This window comes from Triplophysa rosa, linkage group LG7, assembly GCF_024868665.1.
Source record: "Triplophysa rosa linkage group LG7, Trosa_1v2, whole genome shotgun sequence".
Classification (NCBI taxonomy): domain Eukaryota; kingdom Metazoa; phylum Chordata; class Actinopteri; order Cypriniformes; family Nemacheilidae; genus Triplophysa; species Triplophysa rosa.
In genome coordinates, this window is record NC_079896.1 from 25,897,958 (window position 1) to 25,912,288 (window position 14,331).

Sequence of the window (14,331 nt, forward strand, 5' to 3'; positions counted from 1 at the left end):
TTTGGGTTCCTCGCCACCGTTTGCATATTGTTTTTGCACTATCTGCCTGACCGGGGGGGCTGCTTTAGAATCTTAAAGTTTTACTTAATTAATATTGCATATAGGAATTTATTATCTGTTGTATTTGACCTGTGCTTCTCTCTCCTTTATCCTAATTGTGTGCTCTCACTGAGCGTGTGTGTGTGTGCGTACTTGTCTGTGTATGTACGTGTGTGTGTGTGTTGTGTTGTGTGTGTGTGTGTGTGTGTGTGTGCGTGCGCATCCGTGTGTGTGTGTGTCTCTGTGTCTGTGTGTGTTGGTGCGTGTTGTGTGTGTGTGGAGTGTTCTGTGTGTGGGTGTGTCTGTCTTCTGTGTTTTCAACCTTTTCTTGTTTTTGCAGGTACAACTTTGATTGTTTTGCTTGTAGTCAATGTGTCTCATGTACAGCTGCTTTGTAACAATGAAAATTGTAAAAGCGCTATATAAATAAAGTTGAGTTGAGAGTTGAGTTGAGTTTGAGACTGACCCTTACAATGTCCGAGGTATTTGACCTCAATCCTCTCCTGCTTCTGACACGACACCTCTTTCACCTGGCAAGGGTTGTCATAGGAACGGCCGTCTGATGCGCAAACTGGATTAAAACTGATGTGGGAGCAATCGATGTTGCACACACACCTGCGGAGAGAGAGAGAGAGAGAGAGAGAGAGAGAGAGAGAGAGAGAAGAACAATCACATTAGATGGAGATTCATGATCGGGTTTTCTTACACTATTGGCTATTTTAAAAGGGGGAGGGGCCACTCAAATATGCCCCGCCCCAACTTCCTGTTTCTGTGAAAATGACATAATAACAGAAGATTACAAAATAATTTTTCCTATCTCAGCTACATCATGTCCTATAGATCATTTCTCAAGACACAGCCTAAACCATAGATGTAAATAACTAGATGCCGCATTAGCATCTGTTTCTATGGGCCTCTATACGTAGGTCACAATATTGGAATGGTGCGAAAATATATACTGTAAGGCAAGAAGAGATAGTAAAATCAATAATTAGTTCCGTCAAGAAAGGCACATTTAAGGGGTTTTCAAAGAAAAGATTATCCAAAACTCAAGATTATCCAAAGAGACTGACAGCATATTCAGGTTACAGTATTTATTTTATCATTATGTGCATACCCTGGAATTGGAACCCAAGGCCGTGCTGTACCAGATGAGCATATTGCATGACATTTACAGCCCTTCAAGAGGTCGCAAAACTTACAAACTCAAAAGCCTTATCTTATCTTATGAGATAAGCCGGTAATATTAAAGCATGTATTGCAGTAAATATAAACCTTTTGAATTTTAAAGACCCCCCATTGCCCACAATGATATTTGAAGCCCCCACCCACCCACAATTTCAACCAAATAAAATATTATAGAGCAAAATGAGAAAATTTGTTATAAAACAACTAAACATTTGAATGTTGGTTTTGTCTCAATTTAAGTAATTGTATCATCTTAAGGCTCTTCTGGAAGTTTCCCCGGTCCCCTTATTGAAAAACACTGATGTATTATCCTTCCTAATAAAGTTGCTGCATATTTAATTAAAAAAATATATATATTTAAATAGCTGAATTCATCAACATTCTTTGTTGTGCCTCCTCTTCAATTCACAAGCACCCCTCATTTTGAAAACGGCTGCTTTAACTCACATTACTCATTGCTCATGGAGGACAGGCCCGGGTCCTGTGAATTTATAATCATTTCTTTTTGACACATTCCAAGAATCTAGAGGAGAAGTTGCAGTGCACTTTCTATGCAGACACACACATAAACACTGTATGAAATATGTTCATTTGGCCCCTGGTGTTTAAGAGACAGATGTATCTATAAAGCAGGTGGACAATATTCTGCACCACATCACACCACGACTACTGACCCAGTAAAAAGACAATGTGAGCTCCCACAGGAGGTGTTCAATATTATATAGGCAATGTGTTTCACCACATGTCAAAGAATTTCAGGAAATTTAATGCAGAAGCATCATCTGGTAGCAGCTAGTTACGCCAACATCATGGGTTTGATTCTCAGGGGATGCACATAAAATGTATAGACCACTTCGCAAGATGTAGCTAAATGCTGGTCCAGCAGCACTTCCAGTTTCATTTTTTATTTGATTTTTGAAAATCGCACATAATTATTTGTTTAACATTTTGATTGGCTTATGAATGTTCTGTTAGTTGCATTTTGCTCAACCATATTATTTATGTTTGCCCACGCGCTAGCATAAGAGCACGCCCACACGTCAACCAGGCAGCGTGAGAAAGAGCAACACGCCCATCAATGTCGCTTCACTCGGCTGACAGTAGTTGAGCTGTGTTTGTTTGCTCACTGCATTTGGGTGATGAATGTTATATAAACGGTGCATATAACGCTGGATTTGGAGATCATTCGAAACTGATAGATGCAGCGGTCCTAGCGCTAAAAGATGCCGGACATGAACCGCACGCAGTAAGTCAAACTACGTAAGTCATATGTCTGTGTTTTGTTGGCAATGGGTGCGTACGTGCATAATGTAAACAACAATGAAGGGATTCACGCGATTATGTATAGTGTGCTCGTGCTGTAGTTCCGCCTCCAGCGGCTCGTCTTTTTCCGGAAATAATCGTGCAGCTGTATTTCTCTTTTATAAATTTGATCAAACTAAATACTCTTCGAAGATACAAAGTATGCAATACTACTGTATAGGCACTCAAGATGAATATGAGATTGGCAGAAACTGCGTGTGTTACCTCATCTTTAAACTGTTAATGTATTTATCTAAACACAGACTATCTCTCTGAGCTCTCCCTCTCTCTCGCATCCAAGATATCTGGATGAACTTCAATCCTGCCATCTGTCAGCCCTGCATGTGTGGTCTCAGATTAAATATATTTCTGAAACAAAACCAAGTTGCCTGTGTATTTTAGAAGAAAGACCTGCGTCTTATTTCCGTCTTATTTGTGTCAAGGGTGCTTCCCGCGTCCTGAAAGAAGGTTCAGGTGTCTGGATATAAACCACATATGCTTGATAAACTACATCTGGCTGTTATATTTACTGCCGAACGCTTTATCTCCAAGTCTGGTATTGATTTATAAAAACCCTCACTAATAATTTCTAATTCCTCATACGTGCCTCGTGGGTGACGGAGACGATTCGGGGCACGGCAGCGTTGGAAGACAAAGCTACCGCAACCCCTTGACTCCCACTTATCCGTAAAACGTGCTCTCACACAACCGGCTGACACGCACAAACGCAAGCAGATGTGATTCTCGCCGTGGTAAAAACAGCTTTGAAGCAGACTCGTTCCATTTCCAGCGAGCTGGAGCAAATGTGATTAGAAGACTATGAATTGATTGCTGTTAGTTGGAGCTGAATTTCTGTGCTACAGGGCCAGACTCCATCAATGCTCGCAGATGTAGCTACTAATTGGTTATCAGATGCGGTGCGCACACACAAACAGATTCTGAGGGCAATGAAAGAGAGAGAGAGAGAAAACTCTTATATCACTTATAATTACACCTCTGCAAATCAATCTATCGTTCCATTGTTCATTACGGCTGATGAAAACTGTGTTTTTTGCAACAGCTTTCCCAAAATACAGCCGATGAACTTAGAAGGGATCAACAGGGATTTCATACGACTTAATCTTGTTGCATTAAGATGTACATCTTAATATACATTTGTCATGTTCTGTCCCTAAAATATCATATAATAAGTCTTAGGAGGTCCCCACCATGGGGCGCTTTTTTCTTGGGCGGGAGCAAAAATCTTACTTTTAAAATAGTTTTTACTAGAAAATATTGTAAAACAATATCATCGGAGTGTCTTTTTAAACTGAGTGCAAATAGCCTGTCTATAGAAGTACGCAACCGTCTTTTGCCAAATTCACTCTTCTGCCTTTTCCCATCACATATCGGACAGTAAAGGCATTTATATTCAATAAAATGAATAAAATATTTGAAAAGTGGCTAACAAGTGAGGTGCACGTATAGTGCAAATAGTGCACAATTTTTTTGATTTGTCATTATTATTATTTAAAAAAATGCTCTGAGGGACCCCCTTGAGTTTATTTTGACCTCTTATAGGGGGTCGGTAATGGCTTCCCCCCAGCCCCCCTCAATTCAAGCACTGTCCAGAAGAGTTTAGCTCCTCTCCTAATAATAAATCAGCTAACAAAGACAGTCTCAAATGACTTTTTCTAAAAATATTTTCTATCACAGGACCCCTTTAAAGGCAGCAAACCCATTCTCAGTCTCAAAGGCACATACTAAATTATCTCTGCATTCAGAGACGACTTCGTCCATCTTTCTGAGAAATAAGATGAAAAAGGTAAAGGTGCGATCCTCACGGAAATATCAAGTAACCAGATCTGCTGTTGGCTTACAGATCATTTGTATAACTGCTGAAATGATGTTAGCTTTGGTCTCAGAACCGCCTGCTGAAATGAAGTAGTGGCCATTTTTTTCCCCTGCTATGGTGTCGTAGTCCTCACTCTTGCTTTTAACCTCCCTGCTGAACCTGAACACACACACGCTCACTGCCGGCAAGCCTCTTTTACTGACATTTTCTCCTTCATCGGCTCCGTCTGTTTTTACATCTCTATCACTGTGATCTGTTTAGTGTGTTACCGTGAGGGATGTTTGAATGTTAATTGTCTGAGCGTGATCTTCAGGTTTGGAAGAGGAACTCTATAAACTTGATATGGAATTGCATTCTGTCCATTGTGCCTCGTACCAGAAAATAAACCATCAACCTTTAAGACTAAGCAAATTACAAACACGAACCAGGACAGAAATGTGAAAAAAACAGAAAGAGCAAACATAGCATTCTTTTATCTTTGAGATCTTTGACATCTTGTCCAGGTCAGAGTTAATACAATACAGTCAGAGCACTGAACTAAACTCAATTTTTGCAATTTACTGAATGCATGTGGAAGTTTAAAGCCAACATAATATCAAAATCAAGCATATTTTGCGAATTGAACTCACAATATTGTATAACTGAATTAGCTTGATCTGGCTCTAACTTTTCCTTTTTTCTTTCCTTTTCTCACTAAGGCGATATGGGCTTTTTAATAATGTTTAGACTATGTGAACTATTGTATTGTAATGTAAACCAACAGCCTAATACTTTTTATATCTGTGAAGAAGGAGAAGATGAAAAAGGGAGAAGAAAGAGAAAGATAAAGACGTAAAAAAGGAGGGATGCAACGTTTGAAAGAAGGACAATCAAAGAGAGATTTTTCCATCAGTGCATCATCCGCCCTCAGCTATGCACTGCAATGCATCACAGTGAAATGTTGAAGACTTTATCAGCCATCTCTATCAGAAGCTCATGAGAAGCAGGCCCGCAGAGGACTTTACATCTGATACATACCATTAGACACACCCCCATATCCCAGAAACCCCTGGGGCTCTCAACATCAGGACCTCTATAAAGTGTGTGTGACTCACCACACATCCTCCGAATCCTCATCACACTCTGCACCGAACTGACAAATGTCGCATGTTGACGTCTCCTTCTGACTGATCTCTGCAGAACCCTCATTAACTAGAGAGAGAGAGAGAGAGAGAGAGAGAGAGCTGTGGGTAAATGGGTCATATCATGAGCTTTTCACATTTGAAATAGTTAACCCTGGGCTATCCGAGATTAAAACAGCTTTATTAGCATAGTAACATTAAACATACAAATCTACGCACATGCACAAACGGTTAAAGTAAAAAAAAGAAAAAACGATTATAAATAAAGCTACTAATAAATTGCATGTTTTCCAGTTCAATTCTCAGGAACACACGCTGTATAACTTGTAAACTCTGGGGTTAATGTTCTTATTTGCATATTTATGAGGTCAATAATAACACTGATAGGACTAATCCAGCTTGTGTCGGGCACTCAACCTGAAAATGTCACCATGTCGCTCTTTCTCTTCTGCAAGCGTACTAAAGCAGTTTTGTTGTTAGACCCTTGCTCACATTATACAAGTGTGAAATGTTAACCCAGCATTGTGAAATTTTGAATTTAAATCAAATTGATCACTTTGGACACAAAATATCTCAGTGTATTATAGGAACTTTCTGAACCCAAAGCTCTGTAAGAAAGCTGTTCTTATTTGTGCATTTAGGGATGAAATCCCAAGTAACATCAGCTAAAGTGGCACTCTTAAAGACACAGCAAGGCAGCATTTTGAAGAGAGGAAAATGATCATGAAATACGAAATTACGAGTGTTTTGGCAGTCCTGTGTGGAGAAATGATGTCATTAGAGGGGCAACCTTTGTAAAAAGTGATTTGTAATGGGTTATTAATGCAGGCAGCCAGAGACTCAACCGTGAGATCTGGCCAGCAGAAAAATCTAAATCAGTCACCAAAGAAATAAAAACACAACGCTAAAAATACTTATTGCATGAGTATTTCTAAACTTCAAGTGATTAAAGTGCTAATTACAAATTTGAAGTTCAGTTCTTGTAAAAGTACTTTTTTGGTTTTTTAAATGACAGAGGTATAGAAGTCAGATGGAAACGAGGAATGAATGAGGATTACAGATACTAACAAGATGCCATGAATGGTGGAAGATGCAACGATCATTTCAGAGGAAGTGATCTCATTCAGTACTGCAGTGTGACAAACATAAAAATTCGCAAAAGAGAACAACATTTGTGTTCCAGAAGTAAAACATTTGATTCATTTTTTTGCCATTAAAAATTACGCTTTATAGACCTCTTCGGAAAACATAAACACTGGTCCAGAAGAACTTCAGTTTCAGTTTCTTAACACTACATAAACGTTTGAACAAAATACAACCAACAGAACATTTATAACCGAATAAAAATGCTAAACGAATATCTTTAACACCGTGTCTACACCAGATGCGACAGGCCCGAATCCAATGTGGACAACATTTTTAATTATAATGGGTTCTAATGCGTTTTTAATGTCTTTTGTTGTCGCCTCGCGCCGGTCGCGTCCGGTGTAGACACGGTGGAAGATATAATTATATATGTATGTTATAAATGCTTTGTTATAAATAACAATAATACAATAAAACCAAAAGTGCTTCTGTACCAGTGTTTACATTGTGTGAAGTGGTCTATAGAAGCCACAGAAAAAACTCTGAAAAGTAATTGTTAAATTCCTAGTAATGAACAATCCTACCCACAATCCTCCTTGAAACCACGATTGAGGTCAAAATATATTTATTTATATTTTAATTTACATAGCCGCAAAAAAATTAAGAGACCATTTCAAAGATCATTTTCAGTTTCAGCATTTCTGAATTTACGATTAGGTATGTGTTTAGGTAAAATGACTATTTTTGTTTCATTCTGTAAACTCCTAACAATATTCATCCCAAATTTAATATTAAAATATTGTTTCTATTTGCATGTATTGCCAGAAACTGAAAACTGGAGAAACAGGTGAGAATAACAGAAAAGATGCTCTGTAGTTTTCAGACCTCAAATACTGCAAAGAAAACAAGTTCAGATTCACTTTTAAGCAACACAACAGTCATATTTCTACATGTATTTATGAAAAGTTCAAAAATGATCTTTTTATGCATTAACCTGGATACTTATCACATTCAGCTGATGTTTGTTTTTTGTAAGTATTTTAAAGAAGCCATGTATGAATCCTAAAGCGAGTGAATCTTGTGAATGTAACACACAGTCTGAATGTGAGGGGGTTCTTCATGACCGATGGTGCTCTGATGCTATTTGGTTAGATAATGAGTTATTGATCGCAGGGCATCAGACCATTGACAGCGAAATAAACCAAAACACTGTCTTGAGTCGCTTCTGGCAGAATGTGAAGAGATCTGAGAAACATGTGAGACTTTCTGGCAGGCAAATATGGGTCAAGCAGCAGCTCTTAGCCTGAAAAGCCGACTGGCGTGAATGCCAGAAAAGGGTCTGATTTTCCTCACACTGTGGAGTGCAAAGCATCAGACCAGAGCAGAACCCGTGACTCAGAGACAGCAACTTAAGGTAGACAAAGCACTGCTTCAAAAAGGGCCTTTAAGCCGAGATGGATATTACTGCTTACAATCACATGCAGAATTAAAAACACTAAACGGCTATTTGTAGTGGTCAAAGCTTACCACCTTAAAATGGAGATACAAAAAGTACACTGTCACATTCACGCATCTGACAGATGCTCGTATCCTCAGCAACTTGCATTAAGAGTTTACAGTATTTGTTTCCCGGGAATTGAACCCATGACTTTGTTGTTTGCGTCATAGTCTACCAGCTGAGCTATAAGAATGTTGTCAGGACATAAGAACGTAATATGCATGAACACTCCTCATGGTGACCTGCCATAGACATCTATTGTTTTTCTACTGAGCTAATGATGTTTTCTAATACGGTAGAGGCAGAAGAACCCAGGGTAACACACAAAATACTTTATTAAACAAAAACCCACAATGGGGGCAAACACTAAAACAAAACAAGGTTTAAACAAAAACTTCCCACGAGGGGGTAAAACCAAGGAAGTCCAAAACACGACAAGGCAATGCGATGCAATGCGATGCGAGACTGGAACAAGGTAATAATCACAGGGACTGGGAACGAACATTGACAAGGACATAGTAATGTGACAAACCGGCACGGAACAGAGAATACTAGGGACTTAAGAGGGGAACACTAATGAGGGAAGTTAACAATGGGTAGGTGAGGGGAATCAAACACTAATGGGACGACGATGACGGGGAAACAAGGGGCTGGGGCGGGGCCAAGGCACCCGACAGGAGAACACGTGACGCAGTCACAACAAAGGTCACGTGTTTCCACACATAACACAACAAGCGCAAAAGACATGGTAGTGTCACGACCCTGTCCACAGAACGAGAAAACTCCAGACAAGAAAGACAGGATCATGACAGTTTTCTATCCTCTATCCCTAAACACATCTCTAAACCTAACCCTCTCAAAATCATCCTTTTTGCATTTTTACATTTTCAAATAAGCAATATTTAGTATGATTAAAAGGGAGTTTTATTGTCCGTGTGGGGTTCATACACACACGCACATACACACACGGTGGTGACACAAAAGCTCTTCCACATGCTGTGCCCATTAAGCGGTGTGACTGACTTCATGGAAAATGTTTTCTTTTGCATTTCAGTAAGCACATGTGTATGTTTCTTGATTTTTTAGTGTAATGCATTTTGCTTGCGCTCGGTTATATAGAGTCAGAGTGCAGAGGAAGTGTTGAACAGATGTGTGTGTGTTTCCTTGATTTAGTATGCATGAGCCTAGAACCCATCAATGATTTAAACTCAGACATTAAAACATGTCTGATCCTTTTAGAGGATGGCAAAAGCTTTCTTTAAGCTAAACTCCTCTCATGAGTTTGCTGAGCTGTGTCTGAGCATCACTCTCTCTCTCCTTCACATTTTTTTTATCCACTCCCTGTAGCTTCTCTACATTTCTTTCCATGTTCCTCGCTCGCTCTCTCCTGTATCGTCACTCTGCTGTGGATTTCACACTCGTCTTCTTTACCTCTCTTCCGTCCTTTTCCATCCTCGTCCCTTTTCCTTCTCCCCTCCTAGTATGAGCTGTTGGCTTGATAAGAAAGTGTAAAGCTAATGTGCTTGAGATTTTAGTTGTAAACCGCTGTGTAAATGCCATGATATTAATGAAAGGAAACAACAGAAGAAAAAGCTCCATTCAATCTCCACATTCGTTTTCTCTTTACATAACGTTCATTAAGTAGTAAGCTAACGTTCCACTCCAAACACAGCCTCTCTCTCTCTGTCCCAAACTGTTTCTCGAATCTCATCCATTCCCAGCTGATTATCTTTCAGACTAGATAACTCATCCATAAGCCTCCTTCTCTCTTTCTTTTCGCCCCATCAGGCCATCCTGTATCTCTTTTTAATTAGACAAGCTCCAGAGTGAAATTCTTCATCCTGGATTCAGATCATAAGTACCGCTGGCACATTCACATCTATCAGGAGAGGCAGACGCTAGCCGCAGTCATCTAAACACAGCACGAGTATCGTGTGTGTGTGTGTGTGTGTGTGTGTGTGTGTGTGTGTGTGTGTGTGCGGGCCAGCAGACAAAGCAAGAGGCATGAGATCATTGTAATGCTTTGTATTAATTAGAGACGAGATGAAAATACTCACCATCGTCCCCTGATCCAGAGCCAGCATCTACAAAACAGAAAAACACACGGTCAGATTTTTCATTTAGATGTTTCGTGGACGTTCACAGGAATACCAATAACTCGCTGGCAAAAGGCAATTTTCTGTACTGAGCGTCATTTAAAAGTACAGTGGCAGTGAATTCAGATGTTTCTGCAAGCAACAAGCAAGCTAATATTTCATTATAGTATAAAAGACCCGATTTTATTTTTCTAAAGTGCTCCTAAAAGTGTGAAACCGACTTCCCTGAGCTCTGCTCTCGACCTCACGGCTCTGTACATTCACTAGCGAAAGGCTTCAGACTGTGTCTTTGGTGTGTTATAAGTTGGCCGTTCATGTATTAGACACGTAAAATTGCAGAAATGAAAGTGTGGGAACAAAAGATGCATTCTATGTAAAAGCGAATGCTCACCCAGACCTGCCTGAAACACCTCGTGTAACCACACCCCCATACTGTGTAACCACACCCCCACAAATCTACGTCAGTTGGTGGTCTGATTTGACTAAGACCGCCCAAATGTATACGCAAGTAAGGTGGGCGTACCCGTCAGTACAATTGAAGAGGAACCTGATGTTCCAAATATGGTAAGAGGCGTTACATTTCCCTCACACGCTTGCAGTGTTCCACCAATCACTACACACTGGTTAACTGGCCAATCAGAGCACACCTCGCTTTTCAGAGCCATGAGCTTTGTTAAAAATCTGCGCGTTTCAGAGAGGCGGAGCAAAGAGGAGATACAAACATGCACGGTATGTGGAAAATACAGCGTTTATCAACCTTAAATCGTGTATACACATTGCATCACATCTAAAAAATACAATTTGGAGCAGAGGAGATATATAAAAATAGTTTTTATTTTGCGACATGTTTTAGTGGTGCACAGCTCATTATCTACACAAAGTCTCTCTCCAGCGATCTTCATTCGGGGCATTTCTGGAACTCTCGCGTACACCAGTGGCTTCTAATTCTAGAACATTCCCAGCCTCAGGAGCGAGACAGAAAGCTTTCATCTCAGTGGATGAAAAACTAAACACCAAAATGACTTATGAGAGTGGTAAAATAAGAAAATTGGGATTTAAATTGAGCTTTTACGAGGCCCAGCGTACAGTGCCGGCAACCAGCAGAATGGGAAGCTATATGGAGGGAAATGTATACGTTAGACAGGAAGTGAGGTTGAGAGCGAGAGAGAGCGAGAGAGAGAGGCGGGCTGTCACCTCATTTCCAATTTTTAGAACTCATAAATCTGCCCTACGGCTGCATCTGTACCTCTCAAAATATAAATAATGAAGTTCCAGCGCTTTCATTCGAGGTGAAAAGAAAAAACAGCCCCAGATAACCCAACTTTCTCTCTCTCTTTCACAAGTTCAAGGGCGCAAGCGTTACGTCGAGACCGTACTGCGGTTTTTCGCCCGCCCCTGGGCTCGACGGCAGCTTTGGGAAAATCTGACATTCATCAATTTGTTATGATGGAGAGGAGCGGATTATAGCCTTGTGCCCTCATTCAAACCCCTCCCATCAATCACCCCACCAATTATTCCCCGCCCAGAACACATATAAATCTTAGTTTGAGGCGGCCACGGGAAAGAGACGCCTTAATGTGTCGTCCCCTTAATTCTGAAGCGCTTCTCTCTCCCTCCACAGCACAATATCCTTCATTTAATCAGATTTTATTTTTGGTTGGTTTTCCAGTAAAAAATACATGAATGGATTAATTCACCCAATAAAGAAAAGTCATGTTTACTCACTCGTTTTGTTCCAGATCCATTTCTTTCTCACTTGGAACACGAATGTGTTTGTGAAGAGTCATTACAATTAATGACAACTTTAAAGTTTTGAGAAAGGACGTGACAGCATCATAAACCCTCAATCTTTCTCTCGTTCCCAAATGTCTCAGATATGCAAATGAGCAGCATCATATTCCTGATTCTGTGTTTAATGAGTGTTCACATTATTCTGAATACACGCCGGCTGTCTTTATTTTATTCTCATGATCAAACCCTCATTCCTCCGCTGATCAGACCGATCTCTGCTGCAGTCCTCATTTACAATCAATAGACGAATTATTTGTCTGAATCTGTCCTGCTGGTATTACATCAGACCGTCGCTAACTGTTTCTGTCTCACTTTCTCTCTTTGTGCATCTCTGTCGCTGTCTCTCTCTCTCTCTCTCTCTGTCCTATTCTCCCTCTTTCTTTCTGCCTTTGCTGTCTTCCTACATCATGCTCTTTCTCTCTCTTAGCCCGTCTCTCTCTTTTGCTCTCCACCCGTCTCTCTCTCTCCCTCTCAAACGGCTCTGTGGGGACCGTCTAGATGTTCTGATGGATTATTCTAATGATGACTTTTCCGATTCCATCTTCCTCCAGCTTTGCCCCTTTTCCCCAGCACACGCATACACGCTGTGATTTATAACGGCTTCCTCCTATCTCTCTCCTCTTTACAAGTAATGGTGATCAATCGGAGAACCGCGTGACCCGTGTTTATTCTGTCTCCAAACACACACTCAGATTGGTGTACATCCGTATAACACACACGATGATTTGTGGCCTGTGAGGAAATGTGGCCCACTTTACTTGACACTGATTACTGCCTTTGCCTCTGAACAACCTCACATTGCTCTCTCTCTCTTTCACGCACTTGTTTTCCTATCCTGACATGGACTCTCTCGTGACTTTTATTCGTTTTATACTGAGCTAGTTAGTAGCGCTTGCTACACTAAGTCAAGGATTATTATTACGGTTGCTTGTAGATCTCATCCTGCAGCGCGCATAAATGATACTGAACCTCAAATCAGTGTAAATACTGTTGCCTGACGGACAATAACACTGGCAAAACAATCACAAAAAAGTATATTAGTAGACTGTGCAATAGATACTTGAGGATAGCCTTCATTTGAGCCGAAAAGAAACCACCTAGCAACACCCTAGCAACCACTCAAAATCCCTATCCCATTGGAGAGTATTATAGTATAGTAAACTGTTGTAAATTTTAATGTACTGTAATATTCTGTGGTTTTTACTACGGTAAATAATATGGTATTTACTATAGTGAAATTCAAACCACTAGTTTACTAGTATATATAGCATTTTTTCATGCAGACACTAACATGTTTTATTCTCATCTGGTTATGTTTTCTATCCTTTAACCACACCATTAAACGTCATTTTGCATTCATTGGTTTTTGCATTCATTTTTATTTATTACGTATTAATATTATTTTTGCTCCACATAATCCTTGCGAAACCTGACACACACACACACACCATCTAAAAACACATTTACCGACATGCTGATAAAGCTGTAATCTATTTATCTTTGTTCCAGACTGAATTCATCTTCCTAAAAGATGACCAAAAGTAGGCTAATCTGGAGGACTGAAGGAGGACACGGTAACTGGACCAGAATGTTTTGTGTTCGTGTCCTCACATGAAGTCACCTCTATTGAGCAGAAGGATTAGCGTGAGAGAGAGAGAGAGAGAGAGAGAGAGAGAGAGAGAGAGAGAGAGAGAGAGAGAGAGAGAGAGAGAGAGAGAGAGAGAGAGAGAGAGAGAGNGAGAGAGAGAGAGAGAGAGAGAGAGAGAGAGAGAGAGAGAGAGAGAGAGAGAGAGGTGACACAATGTCATCTGCCAATAAAGAGACGCACAACCCAGAACGTGATTCCCCAGAGCTTCAGCCAACCGTCTTTCTAACGCTGTGTCTCTATACTTTCGATAACTCACTAGATAATGAAAAATTGAAACTGAAATGAGAGAAAAGAGATGAAGGAGGGGGAAGAGAAGCGTCAATGATGAAGTGTCATTTCAGTTTCTTACGATTTTAGTCAAAGATGCATTTCAATCTTTCTCTCCAAGTATGTAAATGTGCAACCTTCAGAAATGTTTCAATTTAAACCTTCATTTTAATATCAAACTGAGCTTTCATTTGAATTCTGTGACGCTGCTATTGGCATTTCTGAAAGAAAAATCATAAATGAGAACTTTTTATATCTCAATGTTTCTCGTAGACAGCAACAAAATGAAATGGAGACCTATGACCCTGACTTTTCTGCTGAGAATGAGACCACTAGTTTAGTCTCCTCTAAAGCATGGGGTCCATCCTATCCATGTCATCATTTAACATACGCTTTTGCACTTTCTGTCTGTGTTATAAATAGGCCAGTTCAAGGGGACAGAAAGCAATAGGGAGATGATA

The 14,331-nt window shown here is 40.1% G+C and overlaps 1 protein-coding gene across 1 annotated transcript in view; it reads right to left on the bottom strand.

Moving 5' to 3' along the window:
* The window catches only part of tmeff2b (transmembrane protein with EGF-like and two follistatin-like domains 2b), a 38,065-nt gene that overhangs the window by 7,329 nt on the left and 16,405 nt on the right, over positions 1 to 14,331 (bottom strand). Inside the window, exons 4-6 of the mRNA XM_057338747.1 lie at positions 10,126 to 10,152; positions 5,458 to 5,554; positions 506 to 654 (exon numbers count right to left, since the gene is read on the bottom strand). Of these exons, the coding sequence (XP_057194730.1) occupies positions 506 to 654; positions 5,458 to 5,554; positions 10,126 to 10,152 (273 nt within the window). The remainder of the gene's footprint in view (positions 1 to 505; positions 655 to 5,457; positions 5,555 to 10,125; positions 10,153 to 14,331) is intronic.